This window comes from Ursus americanus, chromosome 4 (genome assembly GCF_024610735.1).
Source record: "Ursus americanus isolate L20-20 chromosome 4, mUrsAme1.1.p, whole genome shotgun sequence".
In the NCBI taxonomy this organism is placed as follows: domain Eukaryota; kingdom Metazoa; phylum Chordata; class Mammalia; order Carnivora; family Ursidae; genus Ursus; species Ursus americanus.
The window spans coordinates 36,510,450-36,524,751 of NC_142130.1; the positions used below are offsets into that span (position 1 = coordinate 36,510,450).

The 14,302-nt window shown below is 32.7% G+C and overlaps 1 protein-coding gene across 1 annotated transcript in view; it reads right to left on the bottom strand.

The window, feature by feature from the left end:
* The window catches only part of STXBP5L (syntaxin binding protein 5L), a 429,230-nt gene that overhangs the window by 90,611 nt on the left and 324,317 nt on the right, over positions 1 to 14,302 (bottom strand). Inside the window, exon 19 of the mRNA XM_087861601.1 lies at positions 1,529 to 1,680. Within this exon, the coding sequence (XP_087717727.1) occupies positions 1,529 to 1,680 (152 nt within the window). The remainder of the gene's footprint in view (positions 1 to 1,528; positions 1,681 to 14,302) is intronic.

Sequence of the window (14,302 nt, forward strand, 5' to 3'; positions counted from 1 at the left end):
TTCTAAGCTCTAATCATAATTGAGTCTCAATAACTTTAAATTAAGTAACAGTTTTATTATGCTTGTCACAAATACACCTTGTCATCCCATTGTGTATATCCAGTAACTTAGATGCTGTCATAGGATCCACAGTTTTTCTAATTCAGTTTGTGCTTTCAACACACAAATGTCGCCTCCTAGCCCCTAATATCTTCCTATCTTAGAGTCCATAAACTTTCAAAAATCAATATTCTCTTTCCCAATCATGAGGGAATCTTATGGTATATGCATGCACAATTTCTCTTATTCTGCCTTCCTTTCAAAAGCCAGAAATGGTAGAGGCAGAACCTATAGAATTTGAATTTTCCAGCATTCCTAAGATATTGCTAAAAGCTGAGATCCCTAACAGAAAACAAAGAGACTCCAAGTTCTGAAGGAGAAATTCTGTGCTCCTGAAAAGCGTCTAAATTAGCAAGGTGGAAAGGTCGAGGTTTATTTAAAAAAAAAAAAAAAAAAGGTTAACAAAAAGGGGGAACTTCACTATGTCAAGTTAATTTTTCATTAATCAAAAAGGAAACTTCTTTTATTGTAACATTCAAATATTAAGTTTGGCAAGCTTGCTATTTAGAAAATAATACCTATTATCATGTTTTCTTTCTAGTTTAAAACATCCTTTACATGAGTATATTTAATAAAGACTTTAATAATCAACTCATTTTTTAAAATCAACTGATTAAAAAAAACAAAATCTAATAGAACTAAAGACATAATACTATAGATGTATTTCCATCTGCAAATCTTTGAGCTCAACTAATTTTTTATCAACTATAGTACGTCAGTGTACAGAAAATATACAAAATTTTATCTGTTTACAAAAGCCAACTATTTGGATAAATATTGAAATTTCAGTAAACTGGATAATTTGGCATATCAAAATTTGGCATTATATAGAAATTATTTCTGCTTATATCTTAATTAACCTTATATGTTTTTCTTTTATAGTTAATTTATTGGTCCTGTCAAGCAAAATGTGATCTTTCATAGCATTTTACAATGTTAATTAATAATGTTTATTGCATTTGTGAAAATGCCTTCAGGAAAATCACCATCCAACAAGGAGAGGTGACAGCTAATATGGAGTTTAAAAAAATTAAAAATAGTGAAATAATTATACTTTTAAAGGGTCCAGATATATTAGAAGAAAATTATCCTGTTAAATACAACCATTGCAAATTTTTCAACTACAGAACCTGATTTTCATAGCATTTTTATATTTAATAGCTTCTTATTTTCTGTTATTTCTTAGGAATTTGACCTAAGAAACTTGAGATGCTTCCTAACTTTGACAGCAAATTGAAGTTTAAACACTTCCTTTACCCTTTCAAAGATTCTCACTATGTTTCTGCCCAATTTTATTTTCATATTATAAATTATGTTGACTTTATATTGCCATGCATTTGAACAGTATCATAGAAGAAAGTTAAGAAAGCTACAGGCAAGAAAATAGATGAACTAATCAAGCTCATAACCATTTTGTTTTATCTCCTACCTGCAATGAACTGCTTGTTTTTTCGAGGAGACCGTGGTTGACGTTGGTATAGGTCACTTGATCTATATAGGTCAATGGTCCCCATGCTTAATAGTACTGTCTTCTGTATAAAATCCACCACAGCCAACCCATTGCAGTTCCCAAACGCAACTCTGAGAGAAAAAAAAAATATGCAACTAGAATGTATCATAGCAATCGTTATTATTTTTATCTTTGAATAAAAATAAGATAATTAGAAAGTAATGCCCTAGGGTTGGTGAGGTTAGATCATGATTGGTATAATCTCAGGAAGGATATCATGCCTTTACATAGGATAGGTGAACCTTGTATAGTAGGCATGACCACTGCAGTCATATTTTATCATCAGTTTTTTTTAGTAAGTAGTGATTACCCAATCTGCTCTTGAACTTGGCCTTATGTTTTTATAGTAGAATCATATAAAATCTTTTTGCTATGCAATGGGGAAATACATTAAAAAATGGCACACTTTAATAACTATAGATGGTTAGATATATAATTAGATGTCTTTTAAAAATAAAATTATAATTGTTAAGCTCCAGATTATGTCTCTTATTAGTATATATTTAACACAAAATTTTACATAAAATTAACTTTCTATATCTAAGGTTTTGACCATAGTAAATATAAACAGATATAATTTTCATTCGTAAAAAATTAAGATTTTCTCACTCTCTTGTTCTTTATTCTGTCCTACTTATTAAAAGACAAACACCATTTGATTAATTTCTCCTGAGAAATTAAAACAGCTCTACTAAGCAGGCATTTTGAAGATTTATTTATTTGTTTGAGAGAGAGAACACAAGCAGGAGGCACAAAAGGGAAGGAAGAGAGATACCGAGCAGATTCCATGCTTGGTGCAGAGCGGATGTGGGGCTAGATCTTACAACCCTGTGGTCACAACCTGAGCTGAAACCAAGAATTGGTCGCTTAACAAACTGTGCCACCCAGGTATCCCTAAGCAGGCATGTTGGTCAGCCTAACCATTAGGCTTACACAAACTCTTTTCTCAGTTTACAACATGCCTTCTAACTGAACAGTTGTATATTTGTGCTTTTTGCTCCCTAAACTAAACAGACACTAGTTGCATGACTGTTGTTTTGCTCATTTTATGTAAGTTCCATGTTGTTTTATTACTTAGATTGAATCTGATTAACAAATCATCAGTTTACTCTCAGTCTAGTTCTTTCTACTCCACCACATAACCTTCTTTACAAGTAAAAAGAAAGAAGTTCTACCATACTAGAGGTTTTGCTATTTCACCTAGAGTTCTACATCTTCAATAAGACAGACTTTGGAAACTAAAAAAAATATTGTTACAAAAGTCAGCAGATTCCATCTCCATGATTTATAGGTGACCTTGAAAAAAAATAAACAAACTTTGCCAGGCCTTAGTTTCTTTACTTTATAATGAGAATTATACTACTAGATTGATCTACTTCTCATGGCTTTTATGAACACCAAATCAGAAATTTGTTATTAAAGTACTTTGAAAAATTTCCATACATAAGTAGAATTGATCCTAATATTTTAAGTAAATTCAATATTATAAATATTACATTAAGTAATATTAAGTAATTAAGTTAATCTCTATAAACTTGTACAGGTATGATAGAGTTCTCAGATGGAATACTGAGAAAAAACAAAAACAGGAAAGTAGAATGTATTACAACCAACCAAAATAATTATTTTTATCTTTAATTAAAAATAAGAATACTAGACAGGTGCCTGGGTGGCTCAGTCAGTTGGGCCTCTGCCTTGGGCTCATGTCATGATCCGGGGGTCCTGGGATCGAGCTCCGTGTCCAGCTCCCTGATTGGCAGGGAACCTGCTTCTCCCTCTCCCCACCCCAGCTTGTGCTCTCTCTCACTATCTCAATCTCCCTCTCAAATAAATAAATAAAATCTTTAAAATACATACATACATACATATATACATACATACTAGAAAGTTTATACCTTAGGGTTGGGGAGGTCAGGCAATGGTTGTTAAACTTAGAAAGAATACTGGATCTAATTTCCTAACTTAAATAGAAAACTGGACAAAACTATATGAAGCAAGAGTTTTCACATATTGGCCAACAGGCAAGACGGGCTCAGAGAAGGATAACATTCAAGGTCAACTTTAGGTATTCTCTATGTTTTGTTTGATTTGTTTCTACAGTTTCATTGAGATATATTTCATATACCATAAAAATTCACTGGCTTAGATAAAGTATACAGTTATGCAGTTTTTAATATGTTTATTCTTAACAGTTTAATATATTTAGAATTGTGCAATTATCACCACATTTTAGAACATTTCAATACAGGCATCTAGGTATTTTAATTTAGACTAATTGTCCTAAGTGAATGGAGAGATTTCTCAGGCTAGAGCACAAGAAATTTAAACATCAGTGGTCATGTTGAATTGAGAAGAAAGACATCAGAGTCTGATGCTGTGAAAGCAGTCAGAATTTATGGGATAAAATACTACAGAAATGAGAACCGCAGAGAGAGAGAGTATACCAGAGATTTATAGAACGGTTCTCTAGAACATCCATGTGAAGAAACTACCCCAGGCTCAGGAAAGAACAACCAAAGAGATAAAGCTGAACAATTCCCAAAGCTCACAAAAGGCTGAAAATATTTCATGTTACTCCCAGCCAAACTGTTGAGATTTTCTAATACACAAAAAAGGCAGATAAAAGTAGTATCACTTTAGTAGTGCGGGCAAATTAGCCATAAACTAAAGGCTCTTCTGAACCCCACCCTAAAAAAGCTTAGAGACATGATTCTAAGTAACATAACTGCCTTCCAGAAAAATCTCCAACACTATTAAAAAGAATCAACAAAATACCACCATAACGTAAAATTCACAATGTCCACTATATAACAAGTAGCAGGCATATAAAGAATTAAGAAAACATGACTGATAACCAGAGGGAAAAAAATAACAGAAACATACCTAGAAATGAAACATATGACAAAAAGTACAAACAAGAATATTAAAAATGCTTAATAAAATAGGGACACCTGGGTTGCTCAGTTAAATGTCTGCCTTCAGCTTAGGCCATGATCTTGGAGTCCTGGGATTTAGCTCCACATTGGGCTTCCTGCTTAGTGGGGAGTCTCCTTCTCCCTCTCCCTCTGCTCCTCCTTGCCCTGCTTGTTTTATTTCTCTCTCAAATAAAGTCTTAAAAAATGTATATTGCAGATATTTGAGAAGGTAGACGAAAACCTACTCTAGAGCTATAGGAATCAAGACAGGCTGGTATTGAAATAAAGATAAAAAATAAATTTTAATGAAACAGAAGAATGGCCATGAACACACATAAATGGTCAACTGATATTTGACAAAAATGCTATGACAAGTCAGAGGAAAGATATTCTTTTTGATAAATGATGTGAAACAAAAGCCCTAAACTTTTACCTTCCATGGTACACAAAAATTCAAGTTGATTTCTTTAAAAAAATAAGAAGAGGGGCTCCTGGTTGGCTTAGTTGGTTAAGTGTCCAACTCTTGGTTTTGGCTCAGGTCACAAGCTCATGGTCCTAAGATGGAGTCCCGAGTTGGGCTCCGCATGGACTCTGCCGGAGATTCTCTCCCTTTCCCTCTGTCCCTCCCTGCTCCCTGCCACCACTCACACCTGTTCTATCTAAAATAAAACGAAATCTTTAAAAAAAATAGGCAAAGATTTGAACAGACATTTCACCAAACAGGATATACAAATGTGAAATAAACACTTGAAAGACGGTGAACATCATTAGTCACCAGGAATATGTAAATTAAAATCACTGATCCTACCAAAGTAGATAAAATTTAAAAGACTGACAATACCAAGTGTTGACAAGTATATGGAAAAACTGAAACCCTAATACATTGCTGGTGGAAATGCAAAATAATATAACCTCTTTAAAAAATAGGTTGTCTTAAAAACATATATAGTTAACCCTTCAACAACAAGGGGTTAAAGGCACCTACCCCACACAGTCAAAATCCATGTATAACTTTTGATTCCCCCCAAACTTTACTAATAGGCTACTGTTGACTGGAAGCCTTATTGGTAACATAAACAGCCAATGAACACATATATTATATATGTATTATATACTATATTTTTATAATCTAGAGAAAAAAGTGTTATTAAGAAAATCTTAAGGGAACATATATTTACATTTATTTATTATATATGTATTATATACTATATTTTTATAATCTAGAGAAAAAAGTGTTATTAAGAAAATCTTAAGGGAACATATATTTACATTTATTTATTATATATATATATACATATATATATATACATAATATAATACATTATATTATTATTTATATGTACTGTATTGAAAAAAATCCATGTATAAGTGGACCCATACAGTTCAAACTTATGTCAGTCAAGGGTCAATGGAACTCACCATATGACCCAGTAATTCTACTCTTGTTATTTACCCAAATTAAAAAAATGTAAACAAATGTTACACATAGACTTGTGCCTGAATGTTAATAGCAAATTCAGTCATAAAGCCCCAAACTGGAAACTAAAATTTCCATCAAATGGTGAATGTATAAACACATTTTTGTATATCTGCATAATGGATAATGCAGCAGTGGAAAGGAACAAGCCACAGATATACATGACATGGATGAATCACAAAAGCAGTATGCTAAGTGAATGAAAAGAAACACATATTTTATGATTTATGATTCTGTTTATATAAAATTGTGGTAAATGTAGTCAATTTGAGAGGCTGGAAGTGAGGGCTGAAAATTGAATGCAAGGGGGCAGGAAGGAACCTTTGGAGGTGATTGATCATTTTTATATCATTACTTTGTTAGTGATTACATGACTTGAATTTGTCTTTTATGTTTGTCAAAACTCTTATTTCATACTTAAAATTGGTGAATTTTATTTTATATACATCATACCTCAGTAAAGTATTTGTAACACTAATAAGTATTTAGTTAATTACTACCAAAAGGACAGTTTGTGAGAATTACAGTAGAGTCTAAAAACTCTAGTCTCTAAAATGTTCTGGAGAGAAGGAGTTGATAGAGAAAAGATTTTTTAAAATTGGGTATTTTGGGTAACCTGCCTTAAAGATAAAATGATTTCACTGAGGGGGAAAAAAGTGAGATTATTTTTTCTTCCAATAACTTGTTGGTAAGGAAATTCAAAAGAAAATACCAACCAACAAGAAGAGATTTTCAAGATTTGGAATTTATAATAAAAATAATTTTTATTGATCTTATCTTTGTTTCTTTAATTATTTAACATCTATCTTAAAGTCTACTTTATATTAAAATTATTAAAATTAGCTCTTCTAAATTTTATGAGTTGATAAATTTTTCTATTTTATAAGAACAAAATATATTTATATATAGAAATTAATAAAAGTCCAGATTAGAAAGTCTCTAAAATTCCTATGGGCATCCTGCTCTACTTGGCATTTATGAACAATGTTAATGTATAAACACTTATATAAATATAAAATAAGTGAAAATCAAATATTTTAAAAATACATTTCTATTTCAAATCTTCGAATATGTTGATGCTTTAAGAAATTGCTCTTCTTTCTAAAAGCACCAACTCAGAAAAACAGGTTTAAATATGAGTTTGTTCAACGATTTTGGGGAAAACAAAATTTTGCTTTTAAATACCTTAAAATTTTTGTTACTGGTATGTACTTAGGAAAAAAGCTCATGTAACATTTGTAATCAATATACTTCAGAAAATTACTGGTTTAATAATTCTGTCTTAAAAATAATTTTGTTTTCTCCCTGATATACCACCATGTAAAAATAATGTTAAAAATATCTGTGTTTAAATTTTAAAAGTTTAAATTTTCATCTAAAATGTAACTTAATTACACTTAAATAGAGTTATAAGTTCAGTTCCTAGTTGTCCTAGCTTCATTTTTGGTGCTCACTGTGGTTAGCAGTAGCATATTGGACTGCTCAGATTATAAAACAATTCCATCATTGCAGAAAGACCTATTGGACAGTATTTTTGTAGGTTGTGTATGTCTTAGGTTTATTTTCTCATAAGAAGCCTAACTTAATTTCCTAAATTTCCCATATCAATTTTCTTTTTTTTTTTTTTTTAAGATTTTATTTATTTATTCGACAGAGATAGAGACAGCCAGCGAGAGAGGGAACACAAGCAGGGGGAGTGGGAGAGGAAGAAGCAGGCTCATAGCGGAGGAGCCTGATGTGGGGCTCGATCCCATAACGCCGGGATCACGCCCTGAGCCGAAGGCAGACGCTTAACCTCTGTGCCACCCAGGAGCCCCTCCCATATCAATTTTCTTGTTCAAAGAAATTAACATTTTATATTAAATAATTCTGTTTAAACAATTACATTATTATAGATAATACCTGAATAAAATGGACTATTAAGTATAGTTGACAATGTTATATTAGTTTCAAGTGTACAACAAAGTGATTTAACAATTCTATACGTTATACAATGCACAACATAAGTGTAGTTACCATCTATCAAAATACAAAGTCATTACAATATTATTGACTGTATTCCCTATGCTGTACTTTTCCTTCCTGAGATTTATTTATTTTACAACTGGAAGTTTGTACCCACTAATCCCCTTCACCTATTTTGCTCCACCTACCAACCCCCTCCCCTCTGGCAACTACCAGGTTTTTTTCTTTGTATTTATGTCTGTTTCTGGGTTTTGTGTGTGTATATGTGTGTGTGTGTTTGGTCATTTGTTTTGTAGATTCTACATGTAAGTGAAATCATGTGGTGTTTGTCTTTCTCAAACATTTCATGTAGCATGATACCTTCTAGGTCCATCCATGTTGTTCCAAATAACATAGATATTTACCCCTAGTTGGACTGATCCCTTTAAAATTACGTAATGCCCTTCTTTGTCTTTTATTGCAATCTTTGTTTTAAACTTCATTTCTGATACAAGTATTGTGACACAAGCATTATTTTGTTTTGTTTTGTTTTAGTTCAGTTTGTATCCTTTGCCTTCAGCCTATGTGTGCTTTTAGGTCTGAAGTGAGTCTCTTACAGGCAGTATAAGATGGGTTTTGTTCTTATATCTATCCATTCAACCACCCTATGTTTTTTGATTGAAGCATTTAGTTGATTTACATTTAAGGTAATTATTGATAGGTATGTACTTATTGTCATTTTGTTAATTGTTTTTATAGTTCATCTTTGTTCTTTTTTTCTTCTCTTGCTGTCTTTCCCTGTGAATGATGACCTTACTATGTTTAGATTACTCTATTTTTTGTGTTTCTATTGTAGGTTTTTGCTTTGTGGTTACCATGACGTTTATATTTAACACCCCAGGTAAGTTGCAGTTAGTATTAAATTGCTGATTTATATTTGTATTCCACCTCTCCACATTTTAAGTATATGTCATATTTTGTATTTTCTTATTTTGTGTATCTCTTAACTAATTATTACAGACACAGTTGATTTTACTACTTTGTCTTTTAACATTTATATTAGCTTCATAAGTGGCTGATCCACTGCCCTTACTGCATATTTGCTTTTACCTGTGAGGTTTTTTTCTTTCATAATTTTTTACTTTTAGTTATGGCCTTTTCTTTTCCACTTGAAGAAGTCCCTTTAACATTTCTTGTATAGCCAGTTCAGTGGTGATGAACTCCTTTAACTTTTGTCTGGGAAATTCTTTATTTCTCCTTCAATTCTGAATGAAAACTTTGCTAGATAGAGTATTCTTGGTTGTATGTATTTTTCTTTTCTGCTCATTGAATATGTCATGCCACTATCTTCTGGCCTGCAAGGTTTCTGCTGAAAAATCACCTCATAACCTTATGGGGGGGGGGGGTTCCTTTGTATGTAACTAGTTGTTTTTCTCTTGCTGCTTTTGAAAACTACATCAAAAACTAATGATGTACTATATGCTGGCTAATTGAACATAACAAAAAAAAAAAAGCTCCATAGGAAGTTGCTACCAATTGGTGCAGTCGGCCTTGGAGATAAAAACTATATTCTACCCCGCAAACCCTGTCTAAGATAGTGTTAATAAATTTACCCAATTAGCTGTGCCTGAAAAAAAATTCTCTCTTTAATTTTGATATTTTTATTATTATGTGTCTCAGTGTAGATCTCTTTGGGTTCTTCTTGTTTGGGGTTCTCTGTGATATTTGGACATGGATCTTAGTTTCCTTCCTCAGGTTAGGGAAGTTTTCAGCTATTATTTCTTCAATTAAATTTTCTGCCCCTTTCATTCTTCTTTTGGAGCTCTTATAATGTGAATGTTAGTACCCTTGAAGTCACAGAGGTCCCTTAAACTATTCTCAATTTAAATTTCTTCTTTCTTTTTGATGTTCAGCTTGGGTGATTTCCAGTGCTGTGTTTTCTAGATCACTAATTTGTACTTCTGCATCATCTTATCTGCTGTTGATTCCCTTGAGTGTATTTTTCATTTCAGTTATTGTGTTCTTCAGCTCTGACTGGCTCTTTTTTATATTTTTCTATCTTTCTGTTGGAGGCCTTACTGTTTATCCTCAAGTTTGGTTATCATCTTTATAACCATAATTTTGAACTCTTTATTAGGTAGATTCCTATCTCAGTTTCATTTAGTTCTTTCTCTGAGGTTTGTCTGTTTTTTCTTTTGAAACATATTCCTCTCCTCATTCTGCTTGACTTTGTGTGTTTGTTTCTACATATTAGGTAGATCAGCTATATCTCCCAGTTGTGAAGGAGTGGCCTTAGGTAGATTTCCTGTGTGGCCCAGAAGTGCAATCCCAACTGTTCACCAGAACCAGGTGCTCCGGGGTGTCCCCTGTGTGGGTTCTGTGTTTCATTCTGTTGTGGCTGGGCTATAGCTGCTACAGGTGTACTGGTAGATGGGCTGACCCCTGGAACAGCTGGCTGAGAGGCCTGGCTACAGCTTCTTTGAGTATGTTGTTGGGGGGCACTAGCCTCTCTTATGGTTGTCTGCAAGGTCTGGCCATGACTGTTGTAGCTGCATTGGTGATTTGCCCACAAGGGAACACCAGGGTGGGATGGGTAATGCTAACAAGGTAGATGGAGAGTATTGGAAATGGTGTCTTCCAGTACCAGGCTAGCTAGGAAGAGGAATATAAAAAAGTGCATCTATTCCTGAAGAAAGTTGCTACAGATCCTGTCCCTCCAGCACACATCCTAAAATTAGTCAATAAATCTCCTTCAAGTAGGGCCCAGTTTCCTTTTAAACTGCTGCCTCTCTGTTGCGTCTTGGTGCAAATGAGTTTGTGCACAGGCTCTTTATGAGCAGAGTCTCATTTTCCTATAGCCTCATGGCTCTCCCAGAGTTAAACCCTGCTGGTTTTCAAAGGTAGATGTTATGGGGCACATCTTCCCAGTGCAGGTCCTCAGGGCAGAGGTGCCTAATGTGGTGCCTTAACCCCTACCTCCTCAGGGAGTACCCCTGCCTTTGTGATATCCTTGCCACTTGGGGGTTGCCATTCTGGGCATATAGGTCCTGACTAGTCTGTATCTCTTCCCCTCCTTCCTGTCTCCGTGTGGCTTTTCCTTTATATGCTCAATTGTGTAAGAGTTATTCTTCTAGTCTTCGGGTCATTCTCAGAGAGAGCTGTCCTATACGTAGCCATAATTTTGGTGTGTCCATGAAGAACTTAAACTCAGAATCTTTCTACTCTGCCATCTTGATTTTCTCCTCATCTATAAATTCTTTTTGTATGTTAGATAAAATCACTCTATTATTGGTTTACTTTTATTCAGGTAAATAATGTAATATTTATGTCTTCAAGTTATTATTTTATGGGTGGTAATGAAGCACTATCCTTTCTAGCCCTGGGATACTACACTATTTCGTGTTTTTCTACATCCTAAATAAGATCCCATCAATTAAAAACTCCTCAATTATTCTATTTGAATATGTCATGTGTATCCTGCTCTGAGTCTAAATGTTACATTTTATTTTATTTTTATTTTTTAAGTAAGCTCCATGCTTAATGTGGAGTTTGACCTCATAACCCTGAGATCAAGAATCACATGCTCTACTGACTGAGTCAGCCAGGTGCCCCTAAAACTTACATCTTATATGTGTTAATACATTTAATCCTCTCAACATTTTATCTCATTTTACTGATATGGAAATTGAACACAGAAACTTTAAGTAACATTCCTAAGATTCAAGAGCTAGAAAACAGAATTAAGATTTGAATCCCAAAGAATCTGACTCTAGCATTCAGGCTCTTTAACTTTGCACTTAATTATCTCAGTAACTAAAAAAAACAGAGCTTCCACTAAGCCTAACCATCAAAACTTTATGGCTCTTTATCCTCTGGAAATTATGGGAGTATGAAGAGCTCATAATAATAGAAGAACATAATTGCTTCTATCTTTGGAATAAAAGTAAACTATTCACATTTAATCTTCTCATTAGATTCCTTCAATTACTTTGATTTCTCACCCTGTTTTTTTCTCCACACATCTTGTTCTGTTACCTTGCTGCATTGTATCAATTTTGATATTTATACTTTCAAATGATTTTCAAGTCATTGATCACATACCATAGGTCCAAGATTTTCTAACCATTTCTGGTGTCTGATGATTCTCATCAACTCACATTCCCAAGTCCCTAAGGAAAGTATGTTCAGAGGCACAAAACAAAGTTTTCTTTTTTTTAGTTTTTTTTAAACTTAAAAAATTATTTTTACTTTAATAATTTCAACAATAAATATAAGATGAAAGTCCCCTTAATTGGCCCACTGTATGCCAATCCCCCTTTCAAAAATGATTGCCATTAACAGTTTTTATACCTATCTTGCTCTTTTCCATGTCTTAACAAGCATGTACTTGTTCTATAACTTTCTTATTTTCACAAAAATATGTCAAAGACATACTTCCTTGTCTGTGTTCTTTAACTGTTGCATTGTATTCTAAGGTAAAAAAGTAATATGTTTCCCATCCAAGTACTAACCAGGCCCGACCCTGCTTAGCTTCTGAGATCAGATGAGATCAGGCACGTTCAGGGTGGCAAGGAGCACTGGGTGTTAAACACAGACAATGAATTATGGAACACTACCTCAAAAACTAATGAAGTGTATGGTGACTAACATAACATAATAAAAAAAACCCAAAGGTTAATAATAAAAAAAACCCAAAAGTAACATGTTTTTGAAAAGAGCATCTTCCTATTTATGGACATTTATATATAGTTCCAAATGTTTTGTTATTATATGTAATATAGAACATCTTTCTACAAACTGAATAAGTGAGTCCAGAAATTGTAAAAATTTCACTAAGATTAGAATTTTAGGGTCAAAAGATAAGCTTAGTTTTATTTTAAAAGATAAAATGTATAAAAAAGAATCATTTCCTCATATTGTTAACAGAAAATATTAACAATCTTTAAAAATTCTCTCATATAACAGATAAAAATTGCCATTCTGTTGTCTCAGTTTTTTTTTTTACTTGTTACTAGTGAAGTTATAAATCCTCTCATATTTACTGGCCATGCACTTCTCTGAATTGCCTGTTTATATAGTTTGCTTATTTTGTAATTGGATAATTTTTTTCTTATCAATTTGTAGGAATTAAAAAAATGTACTCTGGATGTTTATAGCATATTACAGATAAACAATGTTGCGTAGTATAAATAATATCATGTACCTTGATTTTTTTTAAACCTTATTAGATATTTTGGTACTTATTCTATGTAAATCCATGGGATGTGAATTTTTAAAAATAACTCCACAATATTTATGTGTAATCTGATTTATTTACCTAGAATTTTGTTAATGGACAATAGGTTGCTTCCAGTCTATGGCTATTGACAATACAACAATGAATATCCTTCGTAAGTTATTTGCACTAAAATATGCAATATATTTATGGGATAAATTTCTAGAAATTACTCAATTTGTAAAAATCTTATATTATACTTTTTTATTCATGTGAAACACTCATAAATGAAAGTGTACATAATTGTACACTTCAGTGAATTATCACAAAGTGAACAATCCCACATAACCACCACTATGTCAAGAAATAGTATGTTACAAGCAGCTGCCTCATGCTTCTGCCAATTATTGCTACTCTTTCCTGTCTCCCCAAATCTGACTTTCAATACCAGTTTTGCTTGTTTTTGATAGATGTTTGGCTTTTTTCGTATATCTTGTTACATGTAAATATAGTTTTTCACTTTAATTGCTGTAGAATTCAAATGGATATGTTACAATATGTTTATATGATCTACATATGTTACTATATGTTTATATGATAAACATAGGATATGTTCATATGATAAACATAGGATATGTTTATTTGATCTACTCTAATGGACATCTTTTATTATAGTTTGGGGCTATTTTAAATATAACATTAGCATTGCAAATAATGCTACTATCTTTTGAAACACATGATGCTTGCCTTTCATTGGGTATATACCCAGAAATGAAACTTTTGGGTTGTAGTGTGTGTCAACATATGGAGTAAATAATGTTAACAATTTTATAAAGTAGATTCAACAATTTACCCTCTTAACAGCAATGTATGAGAGTTCCTGGTACCCAGTATCTTTGCAAACCCTACCAACATTACTAATGGAGTTGTGTACCTTCTCATATATATGTGAAAATATATTTGTCTTTTATACATCTTTCTTTGCGACATACTCAAATTTCTTCTGCATTTTTTCTATTATTTGTGTTTTCCTTATTGATGATTCATGAGACTCTTTTTACACTCTGCATATGAATGAGTCCATTGTCAGATACAATTAATCCAAATATCTCTTCCTTGTCCTCCATTTCACTCTCTTAATG